The sequence below is a fragment of the Arvicola amphibius genome, chromosome 18 (genome assembly GCF_903992535.2).
Source record: "Arvicola amphibius chromosome 18, mArvAmp1.2, whole genome shotgun sequence".
NCBI lineage: Eukaryota > Metazoa > Chordata > Mammalia > Rodentia > Cricetidae > Arvicola > Arvicola amphibius.
Genome location: NC_052064.1, coordinates 16,840,795 through 16,866,637, shown reverse-complemented (window position 1 = coordinate 16,866,637; position 25,843 = coordinate 16,840,795). Strand labels below are relative to the sequence as shown.

At 40.4% G+C, this 25,843-nt stretch overlaps 1 protein-coding gene across 1 annotated transcript in view; it reads right to left on the bottom strand.

The window, feature by feature from the left end:
* The window catches only part of Smchd1 (structural maintenance of chromosomes flexible hinge domain containing 1), a 140,013-nt gene that overhangs the window by 45,440 nt on the left and 68,730 nt on the right, over positions 1-25,843 (bottom strand). Inside the window, 8 exon segments of the mRNA XM_038315179.1 lie at positions 3,346-3,513; positions 6,510-6,628; positions 7,362-7,450; positions 9,513-9,661; positions 16,531-16,758; positions 19,614-19,748; positions 21,216-21,355; positions 24,069-24,141. Of these exon segments, the coding sequence (XP_038171107.1) occupies positions 3,346-3,513; positions 6,510-6,628; positions 7,362-7,450; positions 9,513-9,661; positions 16,531-16,758; positions 19,614-19,748; positions 21,216-21,355; positions 24,069-24,141 (1,101 nt within the window).

Genomic DNA, 25,843 nt, shown 5'->3' with positions numbered 1-25,843 from the left:
AAATTCCAACATCAAATGTCTCTGAACATTCTGTCACTTTTACATTTTAGCAAGTTAATATTTCAGTTTTCTCATTTATAAAATTGAATAATACATGCATATATGTGGTGATTTGAATGAGAATACCTTCCAGCCATAGGCACACGAAGTTGAATACTTGGTCACCAGAGAGTGACAGTATTTGAAGGGTTGAGAGGATAGGATAGGAAGTACTGTCACTGTGGTGGGCTCTGAGCTTTCCAAAAGCCTGTTCCAAAGTCCAGGGTCTCTCTCTCTCTTTCTGTTGCCTGTGAACCCAGGCATAGAACGTCCAACCACTTTTCCAGCATCATGTCTGCCGACATGCCACCATGCTCCTCAGTTAAATGCTTTCCTTTATGAGAGTGGCCGACCATAGAAGCAGACCACTGACTAAGATAATACAGTAACACGGTTTTTCCTAATGACTACACTAGCTGATCTTTCCCTTTCTGCTTAGCACCCACAAAAGAGAGCAACAATTGAGTCAGGAACTGCTAGAATGATCAGACATTAAATGGTTATGTTTCCAGCCTCATTTACTTAAAATATATTGATAGTAATTCAATTTCAGATTTTATTTCAAAGTTTCTGTTGATAATTTATAGTATCTACAAATAAACTTAAAATAATTTTTAATAAGCTGTCACTACTCTTTACATTCTACCCAGTAGTATGAACTTCTTTACTCAAAAGTACACTATTTATTCCAGAATACATCATTAAATTCTTCATTAGCATCAAGAGATACAAAATGTTTGATGTTTATATAATATGTTCCCAAATAAAAATAAATGCACTATCTTATCCATGATGCCCTTATTCAACACATTATTAAATAATGAAGAAAAAAGGAAGCCGGGCGGTGGTGGCGCACGCCTTTAATCCCAGCACTCAGGAGGCAGAGGCAGGCGGATCTCTGTGAGTTCGAGACCAGCCTGGTCTACAAGAGCTAGCTCCAGGACAGGCTCCAAAGCCACAGAGAAACCCTGTCTCGAAAAAACAAAAACAAAAACAAAAAAAAAAAAAAAAAAAAAAAAAAAAAAAAAAAAAAAGAAAAAAGGAACCACCTATTTTTGAGAAACAAGTTATTATAACCAGTTTCTGTTTTCTCGTGAATCAGGGACGAGCACAGGTATGAGCTCTTCTTAGCTGACTTAGTTCTTCCTCGGTTGCACAAATTCACTGTCCTTCACTGAAAAGTGAAGTTATAGTTGGGCATGGTGGTTCATGTCTACAGCCCTCATACTCCAGAGTGGGGACAGAAGACTGCTGTGACTGCAGGACAAAGGATGTAAAACCTTAGAAATATATTGTTGTAAGGCATGGTTCCACAGCTGATAATGTGATCTATTCTTGAAAACTGGTTGGTTTGTTGTTCTTTTTGTTACTGAGACAGTTCTAGCTAAACAACTCTGGTTGTTCTGGAATTGTAATGTAGGCACGCAGGTAGTGTGGGAGGTTCTTCTGTCTATGTGTTGCTTCTATTGGTTAATGAATTAAAGAAACTGGCTTGGCCTATAGCATAGGAGGAGGAAGGCAGAGTGAATCAAGCAGCTGTGGAAGCCAGCATGAAAGCTGAGGAAGACCAAATCGGTCGATATTCCAGTGTGGAGGATTGGGGCTTATGCACCTCCATTACCGATGGTGGAACTACTGACAGCAGACAGCTTCTGGGAGAGGTAAAGTGAGTTTCCTTTAAGGATGAGGCCCCTGGCAGTTCGACCACACTCTAGGGGTGATTCAAATACGCGAGTCTACGGGAAGAACAAAAGGAGCTGGTGGAAGGCTATTTCTTAAAAAAGGATATTAAGTTGGAGGTGCGTATCGATCTGCAAAGAGTTAAATCAATGGCTCTCAAACTTCCTAATGTTGCAACCCTTTAATACAATTCCCCATTTGTGGTGACCCTCAACCATGAAATTCTTTCATAACTGTAATTTTGCTACTTATGAATTATAATATAAGCCTTATCTATGTTTTCTGGTCTCTTAGGCAACCCCTGTGAAAGGGTCATTCAATTCTCTAAGGGGGTGCGACCCACAGGTTGAAAACTACTGAGTTCAAGGGAGTGAGCATAAATGATTAAAACACAATTTTTGTAAAGAAAATTCTCAAAAACCACTGCATTTTAAAAACGTCATCACATAAACCAGTACATAAGCGAATACATACGCTATCATTAAATCCATTTTGTCATTTCACAGAAAACAGTTTAAGTATGTACAATGTTTATTGATCAACAAAATGTTCAAAATTTGGGGCTGGAAAGATGGCTCAGTGGTTAAGAGCACTGCCTGCTCTTCCAGAGGTCCTGAGTTAATTCCCAACAACCACATGGTGGCTCACAACCATCTGTAATGAGATCTGGTGCCCTCTTCTCGCCTGCGAGCATACATGCAGCAGAACACTGTATACATAATAAATAAATAAATCTTTAAAAAAAGGTTAAATTTTTAAAACTAGATTCAGACTGGCCCTGAATTCACAGAAATCACCCTGCCTCTAACTCTGAGTGCTGAGATTGGAGGTATGTGCCACCGTGCAACACCACCATGCAACAGTCCAAATTCAATGGATTCTGAAATTATCATCAGTAAATGAAATCGACAAGGGTAAGATTTGCTAGATGTTTGCAAAATGAGTATTTAAGACTTAAGTATTTTCATAAAAGTTCATTTGTATTGGTCCAATGATCTGACTTTTCAAATATGCTTTACAAAAACTTCAACACGGTGGAGAGATTTCTAACTGTTAAGAACATTGCTAGGGGCTGGAGAGATGGCTGAGCAGTTAAGAGCACTGGTTGTTCTCCCAAAGGTCCTGAGTTCCGAAGGTCCCAGCAACTACATGGTAGTTAACACACGCCTGTAACCTCGGCTATGAGGGAGGCAGAGCCAGGATGGTTCTGGGGCTTGCTGGCTTCCAGCCTAGCCAAGACAAGTTCCAGGTTTAGGTAGATACCATACCCTAAAAGGAGGAGGCAGACTGACAGAGGAAGACAACCATGCTGACCTCTTCTGTCCTGTGTGTACACTCTGGCACATGTGCACACCAGTGCACATTCACTTGGACACACAAACAACATCACACACAAACAGACTAATCCTCAAAGGAAGAAAAAACCTGCAATAAAAATTTTATATTACTATATAAGACAAAGAAACAATTTAGCAAAAATCAGTTAACTGATACCTTGTTTTTCTACTATTAGCTACAATTATTAGTTCTTTGAAAACAACATCTATCTCTTCTAGTCCACTAAGGCTCTGAAAGCAAAGAGTCTGCACTGTTAACTATTCCATGAAGACACATGAAGCTGCATACCTCTTTTAGCTCTGGCCAGTCAATAAGATGCAGCTTGGTTGGAGGTCCAGAAACGAGGTGCACACGAATAAAGTCAGAAAACTCTCGCCAAGTAAAACAAAGATCCTTATGTCCAGGAGGACCTGGAGTGAATCTGATGCCTCGTACAATTATACTCTGTGTGTTGGTCTAGTGAAGAAAAGCACAGTGAGAAAACACAGGTTGCTGTCACTCAGTTAAAAAAAAATAGTTGCATCATTCACCCACTGCTGTTTCTCTTACGTCAGTGGCAAAGATCTAAAATGCTGTGACTACAACTCTTTACCTTATGTTCTCCTAATTTCCCCTTCTCTTGTACAGGTTATCTTTTTGCTTAAGACCAAATATTTCAAATTTTGGAGTTCTCTAAATTTATTTGTTTGAGATTGAATCTATGTAGCTCTGGGATGGAACTTCACTATTTAGACCAAGTTAGCCTTGAACGCAAAGAGATTCCCAGGTACTCCTCGAATTTAAACAGATTTGCCTATTTATGCATGCTCCCTGGTGCTGGGGCTAAAGGCATATGCCACTATGCTACACCCAGTCTGACCTGAGCTCTCTGAATTTCATAATATTTGCATGGATTGGTTAAGATTCCTAATGTAGCCAGGCATTGGTGGTGCACACCTTCAATACCAGCAGTAGGAGGCAGAGGCAGACATCTCTGTGAGTTCAAGGCCAGCCTGGTCTACAGAGTGAGTTTCAGGGCAGCCAGGGCTACACAGAGACACCTTGTCTGGCACCTCTCCAATCCTTCCCAAAAATATTTCTAATCTATATATATATGAGATACTCCAAAAAACCAGCAATGTTTTGAGTGTCATTTTAGTAGTCAAAATTCTTTGGATTTCAGAACATTTCAAATTTTCTATTAGGGATACTCAATCTGTATTTGTGCTTTTCTTTATAGCAAGCACTTGGCTCTTGTGTTTGAGCCTCAGTTTGTAATTTTTTTCCATATGGCTTTTCTTAAGCTATTTCTATAGATGATATCTTAATTTAACAACAATGGCCTTTTCTGAACACCCTACATAGTAAAATACTGTTATCTTTACTAGTTTTCTGATATTGGCACTGACTTGTAGACGGACTAGGGCTTTTGCTGCTGCTTACCAATTATTCACAATAATGGTTACCACACCCCACTGAGTCACTGAAACTAGCTATTAACCTTTGCACTATGACTAAACTGGTTCTAGACCAGAAAGAACACAAAAGTACTCACATTTGAATAGTGGCTGTTAATGATCCCATGTCCTAAATGGCTAGGGACCACAGAGATATGCAGTGAGTTCAGCACGTACTTCAGGGGTCAACCCATCAGAGACGCTTGTCTCATGGAGGATGGACTCATTCAGAAGTCGATGAGGAACACTGCCACCAGAGATGCACATCTGATGGTGATCCCTCATTTAGGAGGTGATAAGGAATATTGCGTTCTGAGTGTGTTAGCTGTCCTCACTGCAGACTGCTTGTGTGAAGAGCTCTTTCCCTCACATTACAGCTGAGGGGTTTTCCCGCAGCACTATAGTGTGTTAATTGTTTACTGGGCCCAATTTCCCCTATGCACTGTATATTGGATGACTCTTCCCAGCATGGCATGATTCTGGCAAGAAAGTAATCACAGTCAATACCCTTACTCTCTTAACAAGGTCCTTGCATAAACTTAGAAGTCTGCCCCCTGCAATTATCTTCCTGGGCAGACAGCTGGTCAGTGCTAGTGCCCAGGCAAAGAGACTGCTATTGAGATGCTCACAGATAGATGCCCAAGGACAAGAATTACGGTCTGTCTGAAGGTGTTGAGCCATAGCTCTCAGAGAGACAGAGACCTATTTAATTTTTATGTGCGTGGGTGCCTATGCACCACTTGTATGTCAACGTGAACTTTTTAGGATGAGCCATACTACAAACATGTTTATGCACTGATGCAAATAATCTAATGGCCTGGGAATAGTGAAAGCATACAACAGCAGGTTACATTTCAGGACCAATGAGGTCAAAGATGAGAGGACCCCGAGCACACGTGTCTACAGGGTGACAAGAAGCAGATGCCTACTCATAGCAACAGCATCGTGCATTCATGTTCTCATCTCACCAGAACACAGAACTGAAGGGAGCTAATAGGGTGCTCTGAGGTCGGGAAGAGCAGACTTCACACAAACACAACTCCGGAGAGTTTTTTTTTTTTTTTTTTAGCAGAAGAAAAACAGCCTAAGAGAAAAGGCAGAGACTAGTGAGGAGAGGCAACAAAGGAGGCCGTTCTCATGGTTATCCTGCCAAGTAAAAAGCATACTGCAGTCGATGAATCAAATTCTGTATTATCTGGGAGAACTCCTTTTTCTAACCTACACTGCCTGGCGGGTTTCGTCAGGACCTAATGTCAGAACATTCTTTTATCTGACTCTGGCTTTGATCTTCTTAGGAAGAGTGCTTTATGTTTGTTTTAAGTTCCAAGAATTCTATCAGGACCTTTGCTTTTCAAGCTAGACTGAATTAACAGCACAGGGCAAAGTCATACAGTGAGTTTTCTCCTCAGTACCCTGTTTTAATGCAGAGTAAGCACCTAACTGAAAATTTACATATTGTGCACACACAGGCCGACCTGTGTGTATTTAAACACCTACAGTGAATACTGTGACAACGACAACTTGCTCCAAAGGGAGACGGCAATGGGAACGTGATGATGGCTGAGAGTGGTGACGGGGTCAGAGGAGATGACGGGGTCAGAGGAGATGACGGGGTCAGAGGAGACATCTGCTGTTCTGGCTGCTTTCGCTTGCAAAGGTGAACATTAATTTTATTTTAAAAGCTCTGGACCTCACAAATGCTAACCCTACAATTTTTTAAATAACAGTTTTAATTTCTATGAAGAATTTAGGTACAAGGTCAAGGCTGGCAAGATGATTCATCAGGTAAAAAAGGAACCGGCCGCCAAGTCCAAGTTCAGTATTTGGGATCCCACAAGCTCTCCTTTGATCACCACACGTGCGCTACGTCAAGCAGCCATGTGTAGAACATATAAACATACAGATAAAACACCGTTTTTGAAAAATGAAAAATAGTATACGTAAAGTCACTTTTATCATCTTCATTTTTCTCCAGCTTTTGTCAAATACAAAACCAGTTTTATAAGGTAGTTTTACCTCCAGAGTGGTTTTCAAGTTAGAGTTATCAAGTCCAACTCCAGCAACTGACAAAGCAGATAAAGAATCTGGTGAAAATGCTGAAATCTGATTTCCATACTGATCTGCAACCATAACAACTTAAAAAAGAAAAAAGCTTTAAGTTAAAATTTTTTTAAAGATAGAAGTTATACGTAACATATACTTTGAAGCTTAATTTATTGTCATACATAGATAATAGACACTTATACTTATTCCTCTTATAATCATTAAAACTGTATTACCTGTGCAGGAATGACTAAATACTGCTATGAATCAAGTGACTTTATTTTATGAGATACGTCACTGTTAATACTATTCTTATTTGTGAGGTGCTAGGGACTGAACAGCGGTCTGCATACAGGGCAGATATGCTCTACAAATGAGTTACATCCCTACACCTCAACAGGACTTTTTCATTGTTAAAATTTAAAGGAAGCCGGGCGGTGGTGGCGCACGCCTTTAATCCCAGCACTCGAGAGGCAGAGGCAGTCAGATCTCTGTGAGTTTGAGACCAGCCTGGTCTACAAGAGCTAGCTCCAGGACAGGCTCTAAAGCTACAGAGAAACCCTGTCTCAAAAAACCAAAAATAAATAAATAAATAAATAAAAATTAAAGGAAATATTTAACAGTATTGAATTTTGTAGCTATAAGGAAACATAAAACCACACAGGGATCAACTCAGTTCATTCACACCTTAATACTGACCCAGATTTTTAAACAAGCTATCATATAAAACTGAGTTCCAATATGTGTTAAAAAGTATCTTTCAGACCATCCATTTTTAAAACACTAATGAAAGACAACATAAAAAAAAAAAGTAGGTATACTAACCTATTTCTCCTGGAAGCTCTTGGCCCATCTGCACCGTTTTTCCTCCTTTTAACTCACATTTTAAATGTTTGGGTTCATCAGGAAGTGGTCTAGAATTGGTTTGGTTAAAGGCTTTAATTAATTGCAAAAAAGGTGAAGAGCAATATAATTGTAATGCCCCAGTCAGACACAGCAGCTACACACATGCAATGTCCTAATTCAGACACAGCAGCTACATACACACATGCAATGTCCTAATTCAGACACAGCAGCTACATACACACATGCAATGTCCTAATTCAGACACAGCAGCTACACACATGCAATGTCCTAATTCAGACACAGCAGCTACATACACACATGCAATGTCCTAATTCAGACACAGCAGCACCCTACACACATGCAATGTCCTAATTCAGACACAGAAGCTATACACATGCAATGTCCTAATTCAGACACAGCAGCTACATACACACATGCAATGTCCTAATTCAGACACAGCAGCTACACAATGCAATGTCCTAATTCAGACACAGCAGCTACACACATGTAATGCCCTAATTCAGACACAGCAGCTCCCTACACACATGCAATGTCCTAATTCAGACACAGCAGCACCCTACACACATGCAATGTCCTAATTCAGACACAGCAGCTCCCTACACACATGCAATATCCTAATTCAGACACAGCAGCTCCCTACACACATGCAATGTCCTAATTCAGACACAGCAGCACTCTACACACATACAATGTCCTAATTCAGACACAGCAGCTCCATACACACATACAATGTCCTAATTCAGACACAGCAGCACCCAACACACATACAATGTCCTAATTCAGACACAGCAGCTACATACACACATGCAATATCCTAATTCAGACACAGCAGCAGCACCTCCAAACCTCTCATTCTTAGATAGCTATTGACTGCAAAAAAGTTACACTATAGTCTTTATATTACTTTAAAATAAATTATAATAAGGAACTACTTCAACAGAGAGGTAAGAATAAATCCTAACGATGAGTTTTGGTCAGAGCAGAACAGCTGCTCTTGGTGCAGAGAGCACAGACAGAGGTAGAAGAACCACAATGCTAGGAGTGACAGGAAAGGGTGCTCAAGGCGAGGGTACAGGAAGCCAGTCCTTTGCTCGTTTACACTAAGCTCTACTCTCTTCTATGAGTTGTGTATGTTAACTTTGATTGAACCATTTCAAAATTCATCACTAAAACTCACACTTTTGTATGTTTCAGGCTTCTGTTGCTTTCAACTGAAGGACCTTCCTTTGGTGGATTTTTACAGTTATTAATGGATCAATGAAGTGCAAGATTATAATCATGATAAAGATTAATCACTATCACTCAATATACAGTGATACCACTTGTAATCCCAGCCCTTGGAAACCTGAGGCAGGAGGACTGTGGCTGTTGCGGGATTTTTGATCGCATTGTGAATCCTGTGTTTGCATTTGCATTAATTAAATGAAATCCATGTTGGGTCAGCAGGCTGAATTAACAACTAGTTGTCAGAAAGCAATGATGGTGGAGAGTCAGGGGGTATCTGGAAGACCACAGACACACACACGGTAATTAGTAGGTACGGCCTTGGTTGCTTGTTTTGGTGGAGGAAGGACGGAATCTTTGGAGAGGACAGCAAAGAGAGGCCAGCTAGTTGCTACTCAGCCTGAGACAGCAGCTCTTCACCCCAGCCTCTGACTTCCGAGCCATATTGATACATAGAATGGTAGATTTAATTAAAAGCTATGCTTGGCTGCAGTGACATAGCTGGTGCCTGTAGAACAGAATTCCTGCCAAGCCATGGCTACCAGAGAAGCAGGCCAGGAACTGCAAAGCAGCAATTACTGCCTGGAACAGCAGCAGATTTACGCACAGCCTCTGTGGCGACCGAAAAACAACAGTGAGTTTGAAGCCAGCCTGGGCTGCATAGCAGGACTCTCTCTAACAAAGTCCAACAATCAACCACCGTGTACAGTGAAGCTTCACTGTAAAGACAATCGACCATATGTTATAGAACTAGAAGGTGTGGTTTTTTTTTTTCATCTTAAAAGCAACTTTTCTTCACATGTATGTGCTGCAGAAGACTATCTTGTTGTGGTAGTTCAAATAACTCAAAATACAACAAGCATCTCAAAGCACAAGTTCACAAACCTGATTGTAAATGCACTTTCCAGAGACACATGGTCATCTTGGAAAGAAACCTGGCAGTAGCGCACATCTTTCACAGATGTTGGTACTTGCACACCAGGAAGCAAACCTTGTAGCAAATGTTCTCTGTTAACCTCAGGAGTCCAGTTAACCTAGGAGAGAACACAAATAAGACAAAGCTGAGAGGCTTCACGCAAAGTCTTCTCACAACCACTGTTCTCTAAAGACTGAAACAGGGCTCCAAACCTGTTTGATACAACAGGCGGCCCCCAAATTTATGTTGTTTAGGGTGGACATGAACTCATGATCCTCCACCTCCAAACTGCCAGGATTAGAGCAATGCACCACCATACCCCAATTACTAACGAAGCTTAAACCTAAATTATAACTCCCAGCCCCCAAACACACACCAAGGAAAGACTTTTTTTCTTTTTTCTTTTGTATTTTCTTGACACAGATTCTATGTAGACTTAACTGTACCAAATACTCTATACAGATCAGGTTGCCCTCACTGATGTGGGATTCCCCTCTGTATGGTGTGAATAATACTACTAGTTAATAAAGAAACTGTTTTGAGCCTTTAGCAGAGCAGGGCAGAACAGAGCTGGGGGAGGGGGTTAGGGATTAAAGGCACATACTACTGTGTCCAGCTAGGAAGTCTCTTTATAACCAGAAACAATAGCATATTAAATGACAAAGCATCCTTGTGTTTGCTGAAAATATTTCCAATCTTCAGAGTAAAAATTAAAAGCCATTAAGACAAATATTTTTAGAGCTTTGTTACAAGCTGTTAATGTGGTTATTATAGTTTAAAGTGGAGATCGACTAGACTTGATGGAACCTCCAGGAATCTGAGGCGGATGATTCCAGGTTGCAAGACTGAATGAGTTAAATATCAAGATGTTGTTCTTTGAAACCAAAGAACAAAACAAAGAAACAAAACCAAAAAACCAAAAAGACCCATAGTGTAGTACATGCAAGCAAACCTAGTGGTTGGGAGAAACAGGCACGATTGTTAGCAGTTATGGGCCAGCTTGGCCCACACGAGGCACGTATCTAAACATAACTGAGTGTGAGTACCCGAAAAGAAAGCAACATGATGTGTATTTCTGCCATCGCTGAGGGGTCTGGGCAAGGCTCTGAATGTGATCCCTGTGGGCTGTACTCTGCAAGGAGAGGAAAGGGAGTCTCCCTGCTGTTTTACCTTTCTGGCTACCTTTGGGGCTAAACCTTTCTCGAGATTTCTATCTCAAATTTTTCATCGTTTGAATTACATGTGTTTTTGTTTGTTGGGTTTTTTTGTGAGACAGGGTTTCTCTGTAACTTTGAAGCCTGTCCTGGAACTCGCTCTGTAGACCAGGCTGGCCTTAAACTCAGAGATCCGCCTGCCTCTGCTTCCCGAGTGCTGGGATTAAAGGCTATATCCTACTTTTGATTTTTGATTAAACTTTTGATTTCTATTGAAGAATTGTTAGTTCAAGGATGGAGAAATGGCTCAGCAGTTAAAGAGCACTGGCTACTCTTCCAGAGGACACAGGTTCAATCCCCAGCACCCACATGGAAGCTCGTAATGGTCTGTGACCCCAATTTCAGAGTCATACAAGCAGGCAAAATAGGCTGTGGGGTGGTAGCGCAAGCCTTTAATCCCAGCACTGGGGAGTCAGAGGTAGGTGGATCTCTGTGAGTTTGAGGCCAGCCTGGTCTGCAAGTGCTAGTTCCAGAACAGGCTCCAAAGCTTCAGAGAAACCTGTCTCAAAACCCCAAAAAACCACATGAAATAAAAATAAACTATTTTAAAAAAAGAGAGAAGCAGGAGGATAGAAAATTCTGGCCTATTTTGGGCTACATAGTCAGACCCTATCACAATAAACAAAAAGAATGAACAGAGATATCATAAAAAAAAAGACAGTTTTAGCTCAACTTGCTGTTTTTAGCCTTTGATTGGGAGTTCAAAAATCATTGATACTGTTTTCTACTTCATGTTGTTCGAATGACAGACGATAAGAAAGAAGTATATAAGACAAAGACTGTGTCCTGCTCATCCTAATGCTACAAAATGGGAGGCCTGACTTCCTGCAACCATTGTTAAGTCTCTGAAGATACACAACCACCTGAAAATGAAATGAAAAAAAGACATCAGTACATTTTTCTTAACATTGCTAAAAAAAATTTGATAAGAAAAAAAGGGTTGGTGTTGTGGGAATTCATTCAGCCAATAGCCTTTAGGTACCAGACTGTTAGGGTGTGGTGTGAGGTATTATAAGCACAGACCAAAGCATGCTCAGGCCTTTTTTCCTTTCACCTGGTTGGTAGCTGGAGGTCAGTTCACTCCAGTGCCCACACATCGGAGGAACACAGGGGCTCTCTTATTTCGAGTGACCCCCAATAAACATGTTATCCTTTGTTATGTGCTCCTGTGGGCCTTCCTTTAATTATGCAACATTCTCCATCCACTGTGGTTAGATCAGAGCTCCCACTGCTCCCTGCCACCTCTCTTCATGCCTGTAGCTCGGCTCCCATCTACTTCGCACCCCTGCGTACTCTCCTGTGGTTGCCTCACTTCTCCGGTTCAGCTTTGTTATATATTTTACATATGTTAAAGTTAAAACCTTCCTTTTTATTTCGACAGAAAGAGGGAAATGATGTGGAATGTCTTTCTATATATATGTGCTGTTTATATTGGCGAATGAATAGGGATGTTTCAGCCAATGGCTTAGCAGCAGAGTAAAGCCAGGTGGGAAATCTGAGGGGAGATACAGAGAAAAAGAAGGCGAAGTCAGGTCAGCCACCAGTCAGCCACCAAGGAAACAAGACACGTAGAAAATGAGATAATGCCACGGCCACATGGCAAAACATGAACTAATAGAAATGATTAAGATGTAAGAGCAAGCTAGAAATACACGTGAACCATCGGACAGTGTTATGACTAATGTAGTTTCTGTGTGATTATTCGGGTCTGGGCAGTCAGGAAACAAAAGTGCAGTCTCCATCTATAGTTTGGCCAGCCCATCTCCCTTCTCCCCTGAAGAAGGAAAGGAGGTGGCTCAGGAAGCAGGTCCCTGGCACAAGGGTTCCTAATACTTCAATGTGTGGGTAAGAGAGGTGATGGTTTGTTTCTCTTGCAAGCAGCATCAGACCTACTTCTCCTTTAACTCTGCCTCCCTTTGCAATGGAGGAAAGAAATCACCTGTCAGAACAAGGACTGTAACCAAGTCCCCCGACCTGAGAAAGGCTCAGAGCTATACTGGGGTCCTGAATACCCAGTGCAGTTGCTAACCAGCTAATAAAGATTTTTGTTTGACTTAAACTCATGTCTAAGCAGTCTTCTCTAGTGGGTACTTCACAAACCTCCTGGAGGCCCCAGAAAGATCCCCAGACACCAGACCCCGGCAGCGGAGGTCTCAGAGGCCATCAGAGTGGGGAAAGAGCTCCTGGGGTGTCCAGCCTGGGTTCCAGGACTCCCTCTGATCAACTGCTGCCTAATGCTCCGAGGATTCTGACACCTCTGGAAGAAAGTCTGGTCAAAGTGTCTTCTGGTGTCAGACTGCTCAGAAGAATTAGGAACACAAAGAGAGGCTAGATGCAACTACTGGTCCAGTGTCCTGGACCCATGTAAGACCTCAGTGGACTCCCCGGTCTTTTCAGGGGTACGACTGTAGGGTGGCTCACGCTAGCTGTTGTCTCTGCGTTTCTGTCAGTTCTCTTGGTTGGAGAAACAGGTATAACATGTATAAAATGGAAGTGGGAATAAGCAATCACAGAACTACAGTCACCCAGTGCTGCCCCTAGAACAAATTCCCACAGGCTCACAAGCAGCGCTGTATCATGCCCTCCAACCGCCCCACCCCTGTTTCTGACAGGCTGAAAAAAGACTGCCCCATCTTATAAAGAGGTCCTTACCCAGACACTGAAACCTGTAAAAAAAAGACGACAAAAGACTTTGGGTCAGGAACCATTTCTAACCTCCCCATACCCTGGAGTGGTCTTCCTGAGGAAGATCCCGGAGATATTGACGTCCAATATCCAAATAATGGTCAGGACTTCTGGAGCAACCCTGTATTGGACTTTGTAAAACTTCTGTCATTAACCCTAGCCAGCCTGCTGCCAGATGATAACGTAAGACTCTCCGAGACAGAAGTCAAGTCAAGGTCATCAAACTCTACCAATCAGCCATGGACACATAGGGTATGACTCTGTAATGAAGTAGAAGATGTGGAAGAGATTCCCTGACACCAAACCTCATGAAGGAAGATGCCCCAGCCCTTCTGGATCCAGCCAGGGAGGGGGAGCCTGAAGCTCAGTTTGTCCAGCGATCTTGTCTGCTTCCAATTTCCCATAGTCACACTAATGAATATCTTGAATATCATCATAGAACTTTCATCTGGCGATGGATGAAGATAGAGACAGAGACCCACATCGGAGCACTGGACTGAGCTCCCAAGGTCCAGTTGAAGAGCAGAAGGATAGAGAAGATGAGCAAGGAAGTCAGAACAGCGAGGGGTTGGTCCATCCACTGAGACAGTGTACCTGATCTAATGGGAGCTCACCAAATCCAGCTGGACTGGGACTGAACGAGCATATGATTAAACTGAACTCTGAATGTGGCTGATAATGAGGGCTGACTGAGAAGCCATTGATAATGGCACTGGGACTTGTTTCTACTGCATGTACTGGCTTTTTGGGATCCTAGTCTGTTTGGATGCACACCTCCCTAGGCCTGGATGGAAGGGGGAGGGCCTTGAATTTCCCATAGGGCAGGGTACCCTGCCCTCTCTTAAGCCTGGAGGGGGAGGGAGGAAGGTGAACAGGGGAGCGGAAGGGGAATGGGAAGAGGAAGTGGAGATTTTTGAATGGAAAAATAAATTAAAAAAAAAAAAGATTACTTGGTCAAGGTGGTTCTTCAGAATCAAAGAGTATTGGATCTCTTCTTCATGAGACAAGGAGGACTCTGTATGGCACTAGGAGAATCCAAATTTTTTCTTAATGATCTATCTATTTATTATGCATATAGCATTCTGCCTGCATGTATGCCTGCAGGCCAGAAGAGAGCAAGAGGGCATCAGATGTCATTATGGATGGTTGTGAGCTACAATGTGTTGGCTGGGAATTGAACTTAGGACCTACGGCAGAGCAGCCAGTGCTCTTAACCGCTGAGCTGTCTTTCCAGCCCCCAGATGCTTTTCTTAAAAACTCCTTTCCTTTTGTGATCTGGTGTTTGTTTTTATGGACAACAAGAGTAAAAGTGTGCCACCATCTATGTGGATGAGTTAGTCAGGTTCTCAAGTGTGGATGAGTTAGTCAGTTCTCAAGTGCTGGGTTTAAGGCCACAAAGCACCCAACTGAGTAGAAAACCAAAGCCTGGAAATTTGCTAAGCTATGAAAATATTTTTTAAGTTTTTAAAATTATTTGTGTATGGATGTGCACATGTACGCTTGCAAGGGGATATATGTATGAGCATGCTATGGGATATGAAAATCAGAGATCTAGCCAGGCGGTGGTGGCGCGGACCTTTAATCCCAGCACTAGAGAGGCAGAGGCAGGCGGATCTCTGTGAGTTCGAGGCCAGCCTGGTCTACAAGAGCTAGTTCCAGGACAGGCTCGAAGCTACAGAGAAACCTGTCTTGAAAAACATACATACGTACATACATACATAAAATCAGAGATCTTGATGTAGGAATCGGTTCTCTTTTTCCATAATGTGGGTCCTAGGGACAGAGCTCAGTTAAGTGGGCTCAGCCCTAGGTCCTTTACCAGCCGAGCCATCTTGTCAGCCTGAGAATCATTTCTTTAAGTACAAGTTTTTCACATGCACATCATCCACATTTCAATCAAGTCCATGCCAGAAAAAAAAAAAAAACCCAAACAAAACACCAAAACCTATTTAGTATATGATTTAAAGTATCAAGTTAGTACAAAAACAACTTACTATTGAAATTTGTTGTCTGATATTGAGGTACATTTTAAAATAATGATGGTTATGTTATACATCATCTTTTTTTGTTAGTTTGTTTTTCAAGACAGTGTTTCCTTGTTTTGCCCAGACTGTCCTGGAACTAGCTGTGTAGGCCAGGCTGTCCTCGAACTCACAGACATCCACCTTCCTCTGTCTCCTGAGTGCTGGGATTAAAGGTGTGCACCAGCACTGCCCAGGTATACATTACTTTAATGTGCATTCTCAGTGTATTTTATTCTGACCTGCTGGTTTTTATGTATTTTACTATGGAAATGTTAGACAAGATTCAAATCTGAGTAATCCATCCTTCCTTCCTCCCTCCCTCCCTCCCTCCCTCTCTCCCTCCCTTCCACCCACTCACCAAATAAATGCCTATATATCAGGTCTCTCTACATAGCCCTGGCTGTCCTAAATGTACTATGTAGACCAGGTTGGCCTTAAACTCAATAGAGATCTTCCTACCTTTACTCCTAAGTACTGGGATTAAAGGCTATCACACCTGCCTTGAGTGATTTTCTTATTTCAGATCAAAATGAGTTTTCAAAGAGCAGAGAAAACTTGAAACACTGCCAGTCCATACCCTGCAGCTGTGGTTCAAAAAGTTCTGCTGAGGAAAAAGTCTTGAAGTCAAGGCGCCCAGTGACTAGCCATCAGAAGTTGACAGTGACCATCTGAGAGCAAGAATGGATACCAATACTCCAATGTCACGTCACTCTCAATGGCTATGCAGTATCGAGAACCAACTAGAGAGGAAGCTCAGCAAGGAAGTCCAGAGACCTTACTGAGAAGAAAACTGACCAGCTCAGCTGCTGTCCTCTCTTATGCTTTCCATGAGTTCACAGAATTTCTATTTTTATTTTACAGGAACACACAAGCTTATTTCCCATTGGCAAAAATGTGTCAGAGTCTAATTATGATTTAAAACTCACAGTCCAATATCACAATTCTTTTAATACCAAACTAATAACAGTCTTTTTCTTTGATAATTTCTAATAGGCTATCCACAATATTTCAAATTTCTAAACATAAGACTTTTTACAAGTAAACAACTTGTTTAAAATACTTACTTTGATTTTTTCTGCCAAGGATGGTGTAATATTGATTTCTCTTTCTCCTTCATCATACATTTGAAAAATTAGATTCTGCATTACATCCCCTGCGATCCAATTAACCTCATCCTGATGCTTGACCTGGATCGCCTTTTGTCCTTCCACACTAAATATCTGTAGTCGAGCAACGTGACTACTGGGAAGTAACTTGATAGTCTTTTCCACAGGTGACACATTTTTACAACTCTAGAAGAGAAAAGATGAATATACACTGAGTGACCTATGTATTCGTTTTCTCTTTTCTCTAATGGCAAATCCATGGCATGTTTTAACAATTTAGCTTCTGTAAGAGAAAAGAGCATCTCATCACAGTTACACTTGTAACTTTGTAATCAGGTTTTATTATTAAAAAGGCATTATAAGCCGATGTGGTGGCACCCACCTGCAATCCCAGCACTTGGGAGGTGTGGGCAGGAGGTCAGGAGTTCAAGCCATTCTCAGCTACATAGTAAGTTCAAGGTCAGCCTGGAATGTACAGGAGACCTTGCCTTTAAAACAAACAAACAAAAAGGTATTATATTTTTAATAATATAAATTTTATACCATCAGGCATAAATTGCATAGATTGCAATTTATTTGTAATAATTGTAATAAATTGCATAAATTGTACATTCTGAAAACTACTAAGAAGGATACCTTCTTTCTTGTTTCTTAAAATCATTTAAAATTATTATAAAGTCACAAGTTTTAAGTTAAGTCACAGATTCAGGAAAGAAGAAACCAAGAACTTTCCATTAAATTGAAGACAAATTGCTGCCACAGAAGATACATTTTAGTATTAAGCTGTATTGAAATTTATGTTTTTTTTTTTTTCAGTTATTAGCACACTGGGATAAATCAAACAACTTCTTCATAGCCATATGGGCTTTAAGATGCCTCAAAACCTGAGCTTATCAACATACTGAGAAATTTATACTGACTAGTGGCACGTCACTAGTACAGGATCCATCATAAAGAAGCTGCATTGAGCCGTTACACCACCATTCTATAAATAAACTATAACACCTTCAACGGCACAAAGTTATTAATTCTAAAATAATTTTAAATATTACTTAATTTGTTTCCTTTCTTATCTATCTACAACTATTCCTATGGATAACCATTAAGGTTATTTAAAATTTATTGGTTTATTTAAAAACTCTACATTATAAAATATTAAGCAGTGCCAGGTGGTGGTAGTGTATATCTCTAATCCCAGCATTCAGAAGGCAGAGACAGGCAGATCTCTTTGAGATCAAGGCCACCCTGAGCTATAGAGTGCGTTCCAGGACAATCAAAGCCATACAGAGAGACTCTGTCTCAAAAATTAAAATAGAGTATCAAGCAATTGATTTTAAAGGCACACACATTTACTTGACTGGTGTAGGAGGATCTTCTACCTATGTGTTACTTTCATTGGTTAAATAAAGAAGCTGCCTTGGCCTTCTGATAGGTCAGCCCTTAGGTGGGTGAAGGAGACAGAACAGAATTCTGGGAGGAAGAAGGCAGTGTGGCAGACACCATGGCTCTCCTCTCCGAGACAGATGCTGGTTAGACTCATGCTGGTACACATTAATAGAAATGGGTTAATTAAGATGTGAGAGTTAGCCAATATGAGGCTAGAAATAATGGGCCAGGCAGTGATTAAATGAATACAGTTTCCATGTAATTATTTTGGGCATAAGCTAGCTGGGTGGCCAAGACGACAAGCAGCCCGCCGCTTCTCTTATTACTACACTGACTTTCTTCCTCTCAAGGTTGCTTGATGCCTTTGGACAAGACACTAGAAACTGCATCAAAGCAGACATAACCTGTTATTTGTGTTAACTAATCTCAATTCCTCATCTTCTAATACTGCTGCATAATAACCTAAGTCCCTTCCTTCCCATCCTCACATAACTGTGACACTTTTTGACAGTCTGCAAGATATTATTGCATGCACATGTTTGCACATGCACACACATTGCCTACATTGTAAAGGAAATGCATCCTTAGTATTTTAAGATTATCTTAAAATCTTAAGCTAATCTTAAGGGCTGCAGCTCAGTGGAAAAGTACTTGGCAAAGACCCTTGGTTTGACTGAAGGGGGTGGGGGAAGATTATAAAACCTAACAAGGCTTAAAAGAATTAGAATGAGCCAGGCAGTGGTAGTGTATGCCTTAATGATCACAGCCATTAGGAGGCAGACACAGCCAGATCTCTGGTCTACAGAGAGAGTTTCAGGGGGAAAGAGAGAATTAGAATGAAGGTAAGAGTTTTTGCCCCTTTACAGCTCAAGGCATTAATATTAGATATATAAGGGTCACTATATTAGTATTAGATAGACAAATTAGTAGGGAAGTGTGAGTTAAGCAGCTGATTGATTCCTCTCCCACATCAACTGCTAAGAAATCTATTCAAGTATCAGTGTTTGTTACCTCATCTGGCAACTGTATGGAATGTTTCTAGTACCCTCCACTAGCCATGTATGCTTACAAAGAGTTGCACTCATGCATACAAGATAAAGGTCTTCGTGTCTTTCAGTGGTGGTTCCAGTAGGAGTCTCTACAAACTTTCAAAGAAACAAGAATAGAACACAACGGTGCACTGTAACGTGAGGTGAATTTTAAGAAACGATTTCCTGGGGCAGAGAGATGACTCAATGGTTTAGAGCACATACTACTTTTGTGATCCACTTGAGTTCAGCTCGACTGCCTAAACCAGGTGGGTCACAAGTGCCTAGAACTCCAGCTTTAAGGAATCCAAGGACTCTGGGTCTCCGAGCATACCTGCTCTTACATATACTTACCCCATATAGATACCCCCACATATCCCCACACACATCCAATTTAAAATATACCTTTATAAAAGGAAAATATACTCACTAGTAGTTATAAACATTGTAAGAGATTCGATCAAGAAAATTATATAATATGTAATAGATAATGCTAAATACTATTACACTTCACATTGTTTTTCTTAAGAGAACCAAAGTATTATACATTTAGCATTAAAGAACTTTGCATAACTACTCCACAGCTGTTAAAGACTCGGCATAATACCAAGGAGAATGGTAGCTTACAGGTATCTCAATCCTAGCAGTCAGTGTCTGGTCTTTCTTAATGTTCTGAACATGAATTGCCGACCCTGTTAGGATGCTGGTCCCAGAGCTACTGCAATCCACAGTGTAGACTGGCAGGCTTGGAGCACCTAGAAACTAGAGGGAGGACAGAAAAATCATTAATGAACCAATCTATAACTACTCATTAACTGTTTAAATTCAAATACCATTTACCAAAGCTTTTGGGCTGGACACTGGAAAACTCTAAGTAAAACTCAAGACACTAGAATTTTTTAATAAAAAGTAATTTTCTATGTTACAGAAAATTTACTATTTTAGAAAAACTAAATTCCTCAAACGCTATTCTTTTATTTAAGTTAAAAAAAGATCACATGTATATCTGAGTGTGTGTGTGTGTCTGTGTGTGTGTAAGGGAAGAAGAGGCTATGGGATCTCCTGGAGCTGGGATTACAGAAGTTATAGCCGCCTCACTGGCCTCTTCTTTTCTGTCTTGAGTTTCCTTTGTGCAGATCTTATCCCACCTTTGTTTCTGTGTTAATCAAAAACTCTCAGAGAGCTTTATCATTCTCTTTAATAAATGAAACACCCTCTCTCAAATCCAGGGAGGGATGTAGGGAGACAGCCCGGTAGTTGATAAAGCACAGCTGTACAAGAAGGACAACATGAGTTTGAATCTCCGGAGACCACATCAAACTAGTCACTACAGTGCACCTCTCCAATCCCAATGCTCCTAAAGCAGGGTTGGAGACAGAGACAGAGGAATTTCCTGAAGCTAGCTGCCCAGCCACTCTGCCATATGCATTCAGACACACGAAAACTGACATACACAGAGACACGTATACGAGGGGGTAGAGGAAAGGGAAGGAAGAAAAATTTATGAAACTGCTTCCACGGGCCTGGTAGTGAAAGCCTTTTATCCAAATACTCAAGAGATTAAGGCAGTAGAAACAATCATGAATTCAAGCCTTCTTGATCTATAGGGTGAGTTCAAGGCCAGCTTGAACAATTTTAGGAAATCCTGTCTCAAAATAAAAAAATCAAAAGAGGGCTGAGAGTCGGGCGGTAGTGGCGCATGCCTTTAATCCCAGCAGAGGCAGGTGGACCTCTGTGAGTTGGAGGCCAGCCTGGCCTACAGAGCGAGTTCCAGGACAGCAGAGCCACAGAGAGACCCTGTCTCGAAGTAAACAAAGCAAAATAACAACAATGCTCCCAACTCAAGGAAATGCTCTAAGAAATCTTCTATGGAATACTTATTAGGACTTGATTGAATGGCAGCCACGCCTTTAACCCCGTAATCAGGAAGCAGAAGCAGGCAGATCTCTTGAGTTTGAAGCCAGCCTGGTCTACACAGAGAAACTCAGTCTTGAAAAAAAAAATCCAAAATAAACAATCAAACCAAAACAAATAAAAAGGACAAAAGACAGAGTCTGACTTACTTCCTTTGGTTTCATTAAATGTTGCAACGTACACAAATTAAAAAACAAAAGTAACATAAAAGCTTACTATTTTTAAGGCTCAACGTTGAAGCAGCAAAAAGACAGCAACTGCCTTGCACTGGCACAAGCTCTAAGTGCTCATAACTGCGCATCACAGTAAGCTCACCTTGCAGTGCACAATCAGCTTCGGTTGTGCTGTTACGTTGTCTGACTCATCCACAACTTCAACCTGAAATGGGAACACTGTTCCATTCTCTATAACTAGAATTTCCGAGTCAGGTTTCACTTTTAGTCGATGAGGGGGACCTATCAAGAAATTACATAATAAAGTTCATATTCAATAGATTAAATAGACTAAGATATCTTTTTGTATTAATATTTATGACCAATGAACAAAGAAAAAATACAGAACTTGATAAATTCTATCTTCCAAACATACTCAGTGTGTATGATGGAGCTGTCTCAATAGCACAGTTAATGTCTGATGTCTGGGAGAGAGGTGGTGCACATCTTTAATCCTAGCACTCAGGAGGCAGATCTCTGAGATCAGGCCAGACTGATCTACAGAGTCCCAGAATAGCTAGGACTACACAGAGAAATACTATCTTGCAAAAAAAAAAAAAAAAAAAGTGGATGTCTAGGTTTAGACGTGCAAGCTATAGACACTGATTAGCTCATGCTAGAAATGTCCTAAACAGTCCTGAGAAACCTTGAAAATATTAAGAGGGAAAGCATTCAAAAAGAAAAATAAGTTTACTAAAATACTGTTTATCATCTTTAGCTTTATACAGTGAATGACTGCTAGCTCCAGCACAAGAAATGACATGCTAAGTCCGGGTCCAGCATGATGGTACAATCCTGTAATCTCAGCATCTGAGAGCTGCAGACCAGCATTGGGCTATGTTATAAACAAACACCTGGTGATTAAGCAATTACATAAGCAGGTAAGTATACTGCTCACTGTCTTTGATATCATGAACAAGCCATATCATACATTTCTTATAAGATTAATAGGATGGGTCTATACTTCAACAATAAGCTATATGTACAATCCTTAATACTTGAAAATTCAATTTATGCTAAATACTGATAATAAAAGTATATAAAAGTAACTAGACACAATTATTTTAGTTTATAATATTGGTTAACAGTGACTATTTAATAACTGTCAACTACGATGTCATGATTTAAGTCAATACTGCTATGTGCATTATACAGAACACAAGATTCTATCACCTCCATTTTATGAGAATGGAACTGAATATATTTAATCAAAGGAACACATAAAAAATATTCAATATAAAGAGATGTGCTGGGGCTGGAGAGACGGCTCAGAGGTTAAGAGCATTGCCTGCTCTTCCAAAGGTCCTGAGTTCAACTCCCAGCAACCACATGGTGGCTCACAACCATCTGTAAGGGGTCTGGTGCCCCTTCTGGCCTGCAGGCATACACACAGACAGAATACTGTATACATAATAAATAAATATTAAAAAAAAAAGAGAGAGAGAGAGAGATGTGCTGGACCCAAAGTCAGAAAGTGGCAAAGTCAAGCTTAAATCCTGGTTTGTGAAGAGGTTTCTTTCTTGGCTCCTACTGCAACACTGTGCTATTTTCTAATTTGTTATTTCTATCAAATTAAAAAGCACCAAAAAACATACCTAAGTAATGAGATTTCTACAAGTCAATTCTATTTGGTTTAGCTTACTTCTAAAAGCATACATATTTATTACTCTAAATAAACTATTTTCCCCCTTGGTTGTACTAACCACTTCTTTATCAATTTATGACTGTGTGAAACCTGCAAGAACTTCAAACTGTGAATAAGCCATTCTGTCCTTCTGCTGTCGTCCAGAACAAACGAGCGACCATGGGCAAGTTGTCATATCCAAGGTCTCTAAGGGTCATAACTAAAACTTGCATGTCAACTGTTCCTTGGCTTTTTGTTTAGGATCAAGTATTAAACACTCAATAAACACAATTGTAAGCATCACAAATACTAGCAGGTCTCACTTTGCACAGGACAGTGTTAAAGCTCATGTGTAACTAGTACTGTGTTCTCTCTTCAACGACTGCACAACCATGCAGAGTGAGGACTGCATTTGATCTCATCTAACAGCTACAACCCTACGAGAGCAGGGAGCATTCCAACGATCACTGGAAAAGGCAGCCAGACTAAGTTTACCTATACTGAAACCCAAATGGCCTGATTCCAAAATATTCTTTTTGGATCCTTAAAACAGACTATCCCTTAAATTAAATAGCATATTCCATCCTATGTAACTTAAATACAATTTCATTGTCCCAAGATGAATCCTTATCAAATTAACAAGGACCTATAATTCTTAAAACATGAATGTTATACAAGTAAGATTGATATAGCAGTTTATCTATAAGCTTATCTCTAGATGTTTCCTAATACACTGTACTTTAAAAGTTTCCCCAAGACTGAGCTATGTCTAATAACTCTAAATGTATTTTTGAGACTTACACTGGAGCTTGGGGTGTAGCTCCACTGATCAGGGTATTTGTCTAGAACAAAGGCCTGAGTTCAATCTCTGCACCACATAAACCTGGCAGGTTTATGTGTTACATGTCTGTAACTTTGGAGGTTGAGGCAGGAGGATTGTAAGCTCCAGGTCATCCATCCTTAGTTGGTTATCTATAGAGTTTCTGAGGTCGCCTGGTCTAGACTGTCTCGATTTTTTTTAAGATACAGAGACTTGGAGGGAATAATAATCTCAAACATCAAACTGCATAAAAGCATCATTATACTTGTATCATAATGCCATTTCTCCTTTGTTTGTATTTTTGACAAAATCTCATTATTGCAGCCCAGGAGAGTATCAAAACTGCAATCCATTCCTGGGGGCTCTGCCACCCCTGACTGCTGCAGGCACAACATCCATGTGCACATGCATATTCATAATAAACTGTGCTCTTTTCCTGCTCAACGTCCTATATTCTGGCCATTCACCACCACAGCAACCTAAGAATATTTAAAAAGTTAAAATAATATTACCAGGTAGCAATCTAATTTTCAAAATCTGTGAATCTTCTTTTAAGCCCGGAATAATAACCTTCAGATTAAAATTCTGTTGAAAAAAGACAGCAAAAATTAAACCTAAATTTTAAGTAGCTTACCATTTCAATTCTGATTGATTGTTTTCTAATTTCCTTATCATTGTATAAATTTACTCATAATTTAGTCTCCAAAATTAATACAAATATTTGAGAATCCCAGGAGGAAAAAAAAAATCTTTCCTCAAACTCAAACGGTGTACCTGAGGTAATCATCAAAATCAGAAGGTTTTGTAAAGATGTAAAGCAGGGGTAGAAAGACAGCTCAGTGGTGAACAGCACTTGCTGCTCTTGCAAGGGACCCAAGTTCAGGTATCAGCATCCAATTCGACTACAACTCCAGTTCCAAGGGATCCAATTAGCTCTTCTGGGCTCCAGACACCAGGCACCCATGACGTGCACATACGCACACACAGGCAAAGCAGTCGTGCATGAGGTGCACATATGTACACACAGGCAAAGCAGTAATAAAGATCACACGAAAAGCAAAAAATATTTTTTAACTGAAACAAGGAGTAGGAAAAAAACGGAATGAACTCTGAACAGAAAGGTAATAGTAACTAAAGAGATCTAAGTAAAAGACATTTAGCAGATGGGCATGGATCTAAACAGACCTCCCCAAAAGAAGAAATAAAATTGGCTAAGAATTAGTAGAAAATGTTCACCATCCCTACCAATTAGGGAGATGCATATCAAAACAACTTTGAGATTTCATCTTATCTCTATCAGAATGGCAAAAAGTAACTGGAACAAGCTCGAACAATAAATGCTGAAAGAGATGTGGATAAAAGGGAACTTTCAATCATTGTTGGGATTGTAAGATGGCCCATCTACCCTGGAACCAGTGTGAAGAATCCTCAAAAATCTAAAAGTAAATATTCCATATGAGTCAGGTATAGGACTCAACATCACACTGCATAAATATGTACTCAGCCATGTCCATTGCTGTTCTCTTTAGATCCTTACTGCTGAAGACATCATGCACTTACAACACTGAGCTGGCTCTGATTTGAAAGCTTCCTCCCTTGAGGACTAGATTTCATGGTATCAGAGGGCACCATGCAAGTTTTAATACTCCTACGAAGCTATGACACCTATAATCTGCATAGTGATCATCCCGGTGCAATGTCCTTAAAGGTTCAACAGTGGCATGCATAACTTGTTGATAAACAACAGCTTTCTATTTAGACTGAAAGCTTACTCAACAAAAGGGAAACCATACCTGGTATCAGAAACCTACCCAACTATTCTAGGTTAGTAAGGTCATAGATCTTGTAGAATCTACAACCACTAAGTAGAGTTACTTAGTAAAGTTTACTAAGTAAAGTTACTTAGCCAGCATAATTCCTAACAGCACTCTAAATACGTATCCTTACACCTACAGCTAAATGTAGCCCCACATCTTGTTGCATCAGAAAAATCTCTTTGCATCACAAACAGATCATTACAGAAAACCAAGACCAATTGAAAAGCACAGAACGAGATCACACAGTGACCAGAAAACACACAGAAAAATAGATTTAAAAAATTCACAAGAATTTGAGAGCGAGCAGGGAGTGGGGACACGGGAGGGACTGAAAGGAGAAAAAGGCTGTAATTACATTTCAATGTAAAAAAGTTAAAAAAAAAAAAAACTACATCTATAAACCTCTGAATGGAATGGAATATTCTGGGCTGGATTTTGAACAGAAAGGTAACAGTAACTGGAGACATCTA